Raw genomic sequence first — 10,846 nt, 5'->3', positions numbered from 1 at the left:
ACCACCACTACCTTCTGTATCCACTCCCCCAGGAAAAACAGGAATCACTTTAACACCATGTCTCCTAAGCCTAAATCAAATAAACGATCAAGAAGGGATACGACGAAATTAAAAGGCACTGAGAAGTGTCAAAACAACAACAGGGTTGCACTCTCCCCATCCATTCCCCAGTGGAAGTCATCAACCAGAGTGACCAAGGCTGTTCCTGTCCCACAACCAGGTCTGAAACCTGATTGGTACAGACCTAAATAAGTGAGGCCACCACATGCTCCAGCACCTTGCCCAAGAATGGCAAATTTGACACGGGTTGGTAGTTATTCCAAACCACAGGATCTAAATTTGATTTCTTCACGAAGGGCCTTACCATGCTTCTTTCAAAGCTGTAGAAACCTCACCATCCCTCGAGGCATTGACCACCTTGGAGGTCCAGGTACCCAGCCCAAGACACTTAAGGGTTTCACAAGCCAGGATACTTAAGGATCTAAAGAGCAAGTTTTAGGGCTCAGTCCTGGAAACAGTTTGTCCACATCCTCAGGTTGCACAAGCTGAAAGGGATCATGACTAGATGGTCCACTAGCCCTGTCCATTTCAGACTCTGTCAAAACAATGGCATCCAAGTCAGCATGAATATGAGCGACTTTATTTTCAAAATGTCTACCAAATTGCTCACAGAAGGCTTTTGAGAGCTTGAGAGGTTTTATTCTAGAGCCTACACCCGGGAGGCCTTTAACCACCCCAAAGAGTTCCACTGGACAACACAGCACAGTTGCAATGGAGACGGGGAAGAAAGCTTTCTCACCATTATTATTATTATTTATTATTTATTTATATAGCACCACCACCACCACCACTGCATAAGATGATCATAAATGGGTTCTTAAGTGTGCTCGATCACATTCATTATGAGTCTTCCGCCATTTGTGTGCTAGTCATAGGCACAGTCTTTTCATTGCCCTCAGTTTCTTGGAATACCAAGGAGCTGATACTACAGTTCTACAATTTAAATCCCAGAGTCTCTAGCTCAGGGACTCTCAAGTCCTTATTGCATGTAGACCTCAGTCTAATTTTAAAAAAAACCTCCGCTAGTAATCAGTTCGGACCTCTTGCAAGAGTGATCTAGTGTCCCTCCCTTGGCAGGAAGGGGGTGTCCGAGAGAGAGAAAGAGAGAGAAAGAGGCCCTTTCTACACCTAAGGATTATCCCAGGAAAATGGAGGGATCGTCCCTGCCTGATCCCGGGATCTCCTGTGTGTCATTTGCATGCACAGGGATGATCCCGGGATTATCTCTGGAAAAAAAAGGCAGGTGTAGAAATAGCCAGAGAAAGAATTAGAGAAGGGATATTGGAGCAAGAGAAGTGGGTGGCAGAAAGAGAGAAGCGGTGGTAGAGAGAGATAGAGAGACTTTTGTCTCTAGTTTCAACTCTGGTCATCAATGGCATACGCTCCCCAACAGATACTTTCTGGGAGAATGTGGCTATTGACAAAAAAAAGTTTCCCCACCCCTGCCCTGTCCCCTAAATCATGATGGCCCTTAGTGTCGTTTGTGCTATTTATGTGGTACAGAGGAATTGTTTCTTTTATGGTAGAATAGAATATGGAGGTACACTGAATCTAAAAGGCAGACAAGGGATTTCTACGAGTGTGGACATTGTTGCATTTCCGTTGGTTGGTTCAGCTTCACATGTACTATGGCCATAGCTAGACCTAAGGTTTGTCCCTGGATCATCCAGGGGTCAAACATGTTCATCTAGGTGACACACAGGGGATCCAGCGCTCAGGCAGGGGTGAACCCCGGATGATCCCAGGATAAACCTTAGGTCTAGCTGTGGCTTATTTGTGTTACATGTGAATCTGGTTAAGAAAGGGTGATACAGTGCAGAAGAAAAAGCAAAGATATGTTTAACCATCTAATTACAGATCCATTTAAAATACACATCAGCTTCTGATGTGTAAATGCCTTATATATTTCAGCTTTGTACCATAGGCAATAAACTTACCATAGGCTCAGAGCCATAAAAAACACAGTGGATTATTTCAAGGGTTGTGCACTCATGTAAAATATCACTGCTTATTCCAGTCTAACTTCATGTCTTTTGCTAATTTCATGCTCTTCACTATGTGCAGTGTGGTGCCGGGGCTATCATTTGTCAGAGCGCGACCTGACATCATTACATTGGCTTGTACAGTGCTTGGACTGTGTCCACTTTACTTTGAACCACATATCAATTCAGGACACTGTTTCCACATTCTCCGGGTTGTGATTGGGTCACTACCCAAGGTCAGGTCTGCATCAGCCTCTGTGTTTACGTTTGAATAGGAGGTGCTTGGTCCTAAAATGTGTGTTAGATTCCTGTAAGGGTGGGAAAGAAGAATCCTTCACTCCTTTGCTTTTGCTATCATATGATAACATGGTGCACTTAAAATGGAAAGCCACCTACCTACACAAGGGTATTCTTGGCTTCACTGCATATTTTGGCAGTCATTTGACAATATTTGACCGGCTAATTGACTGGCATCCCAAGCTTAGTATAGACATACTCTGTATTAAGAAGTATCTCCATGTGGGTGATGTCTGACTTGCATTTTCATAAATGGGCCTGTTTGCACACCGAGCTTCTATAGATAATGATGGCATTCCATTGCCTATCACTTCTGATTCCATTATAGCTTTGAGCGTTGTGGGTTTTTTTAAGGGATTGGCTTGCAGTTATTAGGAAACCAAGATAAGGAACTGAACAGGACATGTTGTTTCAAATGCTGTGTTTAAAATAAAAAATGGCAATACAGCAGATCACAATAGCCAGCTAAATATAGTCATGGATTAGAAAGCTATTGTTTCCAATCCTGCTATATAAAACTTAGACTCTCCGAATGGAATGCCACTTGACCTTTCATGTTCCATCAGCCAGTGCTTGTACTATTTAACTGAAGCTGGGACAGCAGATTGCCCCTTGGAGGTGTCCAGTGTTGACATGACAGGCCCTAGTTCTTTGTCCCGACCATGTTCAGGAGACATAAGCCCAGCACTTCGGAGCACAAGAGAGACCTTGCCGTCCACGGATCTGCATTGTCCGTGCCCCATAATGACATGAGAACATTCTTCAACTTGTCCCAACTTGTACTCTCTGCTGGCCATCTGAGACCACCACCAGTCCTAAGGCATTCAAAAATCGCTTACTTTGAAGTGGAGATTCTTGATTCCCAAAGCAAAAAGCAGATCTGTGTAGTGGACAAGGTACGTGTCTCTCCGTGTGATTATTTTTGTAGCACTCTGTGGAACATAGGATCTAATTGCATGGCTTAAACTAGACTAGCTTTGTTGTCTATAAATATATAACTTTAATGAAAAGATCTGCAATATCTTTTTTTTCCATGCAATTTTTTTTTTTTTTGCAGTATTTTACTGTACTGACCCCACCTCCCACCCGGTGGAGTTGCAAACATTTCTGACAAAATTTGCTGTTTGATTGGCAGAATCAAATTGTGCCATTGGTACGTGTTCAGGTGTATGTGTGTGCAGTGTATGTTCTGTTTTCTATGTTAGATAAGGCAGATTCCGCCCCCCTGCCAAACATGGCAGTCGTGAAAAATTGACTTTAATGTGTCACTGTAGCTTTTAGTTAGGGTTGAGTCTCAAACAGACCTGAGCACATAACCATGCTTGCGAAAATGGAATGCATTTTGCTATATGCTGCCCATTCTGCCTAACTCTCAAATGAAACCTTTTATGTTAATGTGTATTATACACTAGGTTGTTCACAATATTTGGCTCATGCTTACTGATTGTTTTAGGGTCACCTGAAGAACTGTATCTCTTGGTGCTTAAAGGAAGTGGAACAAATTTGCACCCCATTAAATCCTGCACCGCAGACGTTGATGTTAAATATCTGCTGGTTATTCCAGGCAAATATTTGACATCTGTCATTTGACTTCCGATTTAATGGTAGCAGTTGATATTTGAAAGATGATAGCTTTTTATGTATGACTTGCAGGATGCGATCAACTATCAGTACAGAACCCTATACATGTACATGCAAATGTGAAACTCATTGCATTCAGTGGGACTTCCTCTGCTTTAATTATTGCTAGTTGGGTGTTCAGGTTCCATAATTGGTGGATTGCATTTGTCATTTTTGTTTAAAACCAGTGGTGTTTGGACATGCCTACCATTCCTTGAATGATGGCCTGCAAATTTTGAGGTAGAAGGATAATAATAATAATAATAATAATAATAATAATAATAATAATAATAATAATAATATAATGCATTTGCATCGCACTTCAGAATGTTAAGAAATGCTTCTGATACACTATCATGTCATATTCTTTACAACAACCCTGCAAAGTAGCTTGCCATTATTAACCCCATGTTGCAGAGGTGCAGAGGGCTACCTTGTGAATTCATGAGAGAAGGGAAACTTGGAAATTCCCAGTCCATAGCTTGGTCTCTCAGCCACTCTGAGACACTGGCTCATAGGAACACAGGAATTGGACTCAAACACATAGCCATGTCAACAAGTGTGTTTACATCATATAAATGGGCTTGCACCACTGCCATGTGTATTCTCTTTTCAGTTGGGTGAGTATGCAAATTGGTCCATATTGACAGGGCTGTATGTATGTATGCCTCAATTCCTCAGGAATATAGAATTAACTTCCTTAGAATCTCACTTTTCATTTAAAATAAAAAGGAATTTTATATCCTTTAATGGTTGTGATGACATGCCATTAAAGGATACCATTAAAGAATGAAGATTTTTGGCAAGGCCTGCTGACATTTCAGAAGCTAATGGGATGATGATGATGATGATGATGATAAACAATACATAGTGCTATGCACTTCACACATGCACTCTGTATTGAAATCCTTACAAAGTTAGTCAGTATTATTATACCCCATTTTGCAGATGGGGGAGCTGAGGGTGAGAAACTGGCTTGCCTAAGCCCATGTAGTGAATGTATGGTGGAGGTGAGTTAGAACCAAAGACTTCTTGATTCACCACTGAGTTGCTTGGGCTGTATCAGCTCTCTCAATAAGATTTCTTGTAGGTGCTCTCTCTCACTCGCTCTCTTTCTGTGGGTGAGTGGCAGGCGTATTCAGTAGTCTGTATACCTCTTGAGTTCATGGCTCCATTTGTATGGGGTGAACTCCCAGAGTGCAGGACACGGAATAACAGGCTCAAGTTAAAGGAAGCCAGATTCCAGCTGGACATCAGGAAAAACTTCCTGACTGTTAGAGCAGTACGACAATGGAACCAGTTACCTAGGGAGGTTGTGGGCTCTCCCACACTAGAGGCCTTCAAGAGGCAGCTGGACAACCATCTGTCAGGGATGCTGTAGGGTGGATTCCTGCATTGAGCAGGGGGTTCGACTCGATGGCCTTGTAGGCCCCTTTCAACTCTACTATTCTATGATTCTATGAAGATGTTGCAGGGACAAACTCCATAGATGGGGGAAAGTCACATCCCTGCTCCTGCATTTTACTTGATCCCATACAAACTAATGAACAGTTTCCATTCAAACCAATTTATATAGGGGCCAGTAGAAAGAGGTTCCTGCTCCCTCAGAGATGGAAGCAGGTTTTTGTTGTTGTAATTTTCTGAGTTTTCAGATTGACCCAGGAAAATTACCCACGTTCTCCTTGTCTCTGTGTGTGTGTTGTGTGTGAAGAAATCCTATAATTATTTCCAAGTTAATCTGAGGGGAATTTTGTAAAGTTCCCCCAATCCTATGACTATGAAAACTCCATGTTCAGAGGCAGTGTACCTTAGAATTCCAGTTACTGGGACGGCGGTGGCGGTGGCGGTGGCAGCAAACAGTGAATGAGTCTGTGGCCTTTCTAGAGGGTACTGTGGGAAACAGACACACCCTTGTTTTGATCTGCAGTGTCTTTCTTATATTCTGAACAACTTCTACTGGCGAATACATTTCAAATCTCTTGAGTTTCTTTTTGTCACGCTGAATGAAAAGGTAGATACATTTCAGAAATATAGAGAGCTGAATTTCTTAAAAATGCAAACATTTCGAGATAGCGAGTGGACTAAACACAAAATGTAATTTATTAAACACACGAAGTTTGGTATTTGGGGAGTGTGTCTTTATAATTAGCCATGGTGAATGGGAGGAATAATAGATAGGAACATGTAAAACCTTGCTTGAATAGTTTCCATGGGGTTTTCCATTTTCCCGCCCTATCACCTCCGATATCCATGGAAACTCTGGGTCTAACTGCATGTGATGCTAACATTGCGCTAACCATATGTTTGTTTGTTTTAATAAATAAATAAATGTCAGGCGATTACCCCCAGGGGGCAGGTGGGGTAATCGTTAGAACCACAGTGTGTGGGGAGGTGAGGTTTAAGCATTTCCCTCCCTGGTAAATACGGCGTCTACTCCGTGCAACAATTAGCATTAGGAAAAAGCCTCCCATTGAAGGTTTATTCAAATGCTGACTGGCACACAGTTGTGGACAGGACATTTTTACTGAGATTGTGAAGCCTTAAACCTCCTCTATCTCTACATTGCAGTATCAATAACTCCCCTGCCACTGGTATTTGATTTTCCAAAACTGTTGTAATTGCGAATTACATTGTTAGCATCACATACGTTAGGCTGTCTGTTGACTGACTTGAGTATCTCTGCTGTTTTGTACTCTAGGCATAAAATTAGATGTGCATTCAAACGTGGATGCTGCCCATTACTTTCAGAGGGATGTGCTTCCTCACTCTTAATAAGTGTGTGCAGGAGTTTGCACATTCGACCCTTGGTAATTCCACCTCCGTCCATGGAAAATAAATGGGACAGATGTAAGGAGATTTAGGGATAATTGTCCATACCATCACAGCTACAATATATGTGTCAAACTTGCCAGATCATTGCAGCAGACCTAATAAAAATAATAAATAATAAAATAGCAGTAATAACAATAAGTAATAAAAATTAAAAATGGGAAAGGTTCAATTAAAATTGAATCCCGATATACATTGCATAGTAATTGTTTGAATTAGTTGTATGTATTTTATGGTATTTTTATTTGTGTTGTAGCCCGCCTCAATCCAGAGGGAGAGGTGGGTAACAAATTATTATTACTACTACTACTACTACTACTACTACTACTACTACTATTATTATTATATTACAGCAGTGTTTCTCTAATTCATCATTCATCAATTGATGCATTGAGCTTCAGTATTTATCAATGGATACAAATATACCTGCTGTTAAGAAAATTGTAATACATTAAGGTGGCAATCCTACTCATGTTTATACAGAAAAACTCCTACAAGTCCTAGCTTTGCACAGCCAGCTAGGCTCATAGGAGTTTTTTCTGTGTAAACATGCATAAGGCTTTGCCCTACATCAAATAATTATTCCTTGTGATTTAAAGCGAGGTCAAGACTTTTCTCTTCTCCCAGGCAACTAACAGCATATGCTGAGGTTTTTTTAACTGACCCCAGAATAGTTGTTTTAAATGAATACTGTCTGTTTTTATGCTTTTTATAGTTTTAAATTTTGTATATTTGTTTTTAATGTTCACTGTTTTAATCTTTGTAAACCACCCAGAGAGCTTTGGCTATGGGGCAGTATATAAATGAAATAAATAAATAAATAAATAAAATCTGCTTATCTTGCTTTATATGACGAAAAGGAATGTGTAAGTAGTCCTATTGTATTTTTTATGCTGTTTGTCTTGCATTGTCCATCTGTGCATCAATATTAGGGTTCAGAAATAAGTTTACAAAGTCTACGTTAAGAAAGAAGAGCAGTGCTGGATCAGACCAAAGGCCTATCTAATGTCCAGTATTCTGTTCCACAATGCCCAACCAGATACCTCTGGGAAGGCGATAAGTTAGGGGGACCATATGAAAAGGAGGACAGGACTCCTGTATCTTTAACAGTTGTATTGAAAAGGGAATTTCAGCAGGTGTCATTTGTATATATGGAGAACCTGGGGAAATTTCCTCTTCATCACAGCCGTTAAAGCTGCAGGTGCCCTGCCCTCCTTTAAATCTGCTCACTCTAGTATAGCTCCTGCAGCTTTAACTGTTGTGATGAAGAGAGAATTTCACCAGGTTCCCCATATATATAAATGACATCTGCTGAAATTTCGTTTTCTATGCAACTGTTAAAGATACAGGAGCCCTGTCCTCCTTTTCATAGGGTCACCCTAGATAAAGTAGGACATGAGGGCAATAGCATCCCCCGCCCCCTTTGGGTTGACTCAGCAACTGGTCTTCATATTAGTGGAAGTAATATACAGCCACCATGACTAGTAGCCACTGATAGCCTTATCCTACATGTTCCTTAGGAAGACTTCACTGCCTCCCCCCTCCCCCCAATTCATTTTTTGTCCTTGTGAGATCTGCATTTTAATTTTTATATTTTCACTCTTTGGGATATGGAGCTTCCAAACAGCTGTATTCACCAATGCACTCTCCAATGTAACAGCCACCTGGAAAACTCAACTTTAGTGAACAGAGGTAGAGACAGCAATGATCTCTGGCTTTCATTTCTCTTGGAAGGGGCATGATATCAGCATTTCCCAGAATTCTTCTGGAAATACAAAAAAAGAAAGAAGAAGACTACTGAAGATAAACACCTCCTAATCCTAACTGACTCAACAATATAATGTTGGCATTGCAGTGTCACATAAAAGTTTTTGCCAGGTTGGGGTTGTTTGGATATCTGTTCCCTGTAATTGGAGCCTGACTGCCATTTTAATGAAACCCTGAAAGCAATTCAACAGATATAAATGCAGTGGAGTGTGCATGAAGTTGAAATACTACAAAGCAGCCGACCTCCACAGTCTAAACTAATACATGGGGTTCAATCCCGTCCCGATTATGTGTGTTTAATTCTATTGATTATAATTTCAATGCTTTCTTCTTAAATTAGGGTGACCATATTTGGGAAACCAAAAAAGAGGACACCTAGCGTGTGTGTGGGGAAGCAGCTTTCTGAGTCCTGCAGAAAATACGTTATTCCCCCGTCACCTTAAAGAACCTGATTGGAGTGGAGGAGGGGAAAAGATTTCATTCTGCACCACCACCATCCACTCCAATTGGGGCCTTTTCTATAATGTCCACGAATGACCCACTTTCCCCTTTAAGACCTCAATTGGAGCGCGGGGTGGGGAAATGATGTGCCTCAAGAAAGCATGTCATTCCCTCCTGCCATGCTAATGGCAGCCTTAAAGGGGAAGGTGTGTCATTCCAGGACATTATTGAAAATTATAGAAAATCCCCCCTGACACCATGGAAAGAACAAAAACCAGGACAAATCCGGGGAAATCCTGACAGTTGGTCACCCTACTTAAATATCTTCCACTGAAAACAAAGGGACTACAAAGTGTTAAACTCTGGCTCAGTTGTGCCTATGGCGTATAAAGTGGCTCAGGTTGAAAGGGAAAACGTTTTCCCAGTTTTTTATACCCCTTTGTGGACAATTAAAACCTCATAAGCACAGCAGAGTTAAAACCGAAAGGGCACAAATTTATTTTCTCTCTTCCCCGCCCCTTTTCAGATACCACCATCATCAACACTTCTCGATGTAAAGCATAAGTTTCACAAAGTATGTAAGTATCTGGCAGCTTTTATTGAGGGGAAAAAAGCTAGCTCTGGTCATCTAAAACTTAGAACTAGCTGTGTGAAAGGAATACTGGCGTATGGTGTGAGTGCTTTTGACAGAGGGCGCAAACATTAGGACATAAGGCCATATTATTGATCAGTTTTTACCACAGCCATCATTGGTGATGAGACTGTATCAACATAATCCAATCATGTCATTTTAATAAACAGAGAAAAAGGAGGTTAATCAGCAATATGTGTGATGTTGAAAGTGAAGGGCCTTTTTAAATAATTGTAATATAATATAAGTAAAATTGGCCCCTGCAATCAATTAATCAGCTACATTTTTAGTTGATTAATCTACCGGTTAAGTTTGCAATTTAAGTTTAAGTTTGCAGCTCCTGCTGTTTTGCCACTTAATACCAATAGAGCTCAATGTTTTCCATGCAATATTGCCAAATCATTCCCAGGGAGGAAAAAAGTTTTGCTTTTGCACTCATGGCCAAACAGGCATTAATTTGAATGTGTGTCTAGCAGCTATGTCTCTTTTAATTTGCACCTCCTGATCAGGATTGGGGACCCTAGTGTGTGGGGATAAGGGGGAGCTTTTAAGGTCTGGATCAGACCCTCTGCTATTCTAGAGTAAAAGTGAAAAGAGCTGCCAGACACACATTTAAAGTAATGCCTGTTTTGGCTCTCACAAGTGAGCATATGAACTCACTGGTGTCTTGCTCACAGAATCTATTTTCTCTGCTTTTACTATCTTTTGTGAATGACTGTCCTTCTGTCTATGAGAATGTCTGATCAAAGTAAATCTGAATGGGCACAATGCAGCCAAAGTGAAGCACATCTCTTTCCCAGTGATTATGATGAGAGATTAGGCCTGTGTGTAACTCCCCCATCCCATGGAAATAAATGAAACTTAAAACTCATTTCATTTTGGTTGGGTCATGCTCTCTATTTTTTTTCTTTTTTTGATGAAAAACCATCCAGATGGTTTTGCTCCTTTTCAAGAACATCTTCCAATCTGTGGGGCACTGATATGCAGGGTTGTCAAAATGATATCATTATCTCGCTTGCTGTTACTCAGAAGTGTTCTTGAGAATTCTCAGATACCCGCTTCCCATCCACCTTAAATGACATCTGGAATGACCTTTTCTATTTAAGGGCTGCATAACCTAGACATGAAATTTCTTCTTCGAGTTCACTTTCCCAGAATGTGCCTGCCCTGTTTGATAGGACAGACACAAAGAGGAGATTTAAAGGTTTTTCTCTGTTCT

At 40.9% G+C, this 10,846-nt stretch overlaps 1 protein-coding gene across 2 annotated transcripts in view; it reads left to right on the top strand.

The window, feature by feature from the left end:
• Window positions 1–2,919: 2,919 nt before the first annotated feature.
• Window positions 2,920–10,846, top strand: part of TECRL (trans-2,3-enoyl-CoA reductase like) — a 33,531-nt gene continuing 25,604 nt past the window's right edge. For both annotated transcript variants that reach the window (XM_063116538.1, XM_063116547.1), the window contains exons 1-2: window positions 2,920–3,235; window positions 9,523–9,574. In XM_063116538.1, coding sequence (XP_062972608.1) covers window positions 3,002–3,235; window positions 9,523–9,574 — 286 coding nt within the window. In that variant the 5' untranslated portion in view covers window positions 2,920–3,001. The remainder of the gene's footprint in view (window positions 3,236–9,522; window positions 9,575–10,846) is intronic.

The sequence above is a fragment of the Elgaria multicarinata genome, chromosome 1 (genome assembly GCF_023053635.1).
Source record: "Elgaria multicarinata webbii isolate HBS135686 ecotype San Diego chromosome 1, rElgMul1.1.pri, whole genome shotgun sequence".
Taxonomy (NCBI): Eukaryota; Metazoa; Chordata; class Lepidosauria; order Squamata; family Anguidae; genus Elgaria; species Elgaria multicarinata.
Note: the sequence above shows the minus strand (reverse complement) of the source record. Positions and strands in the feature narration are given on the sequence as shown.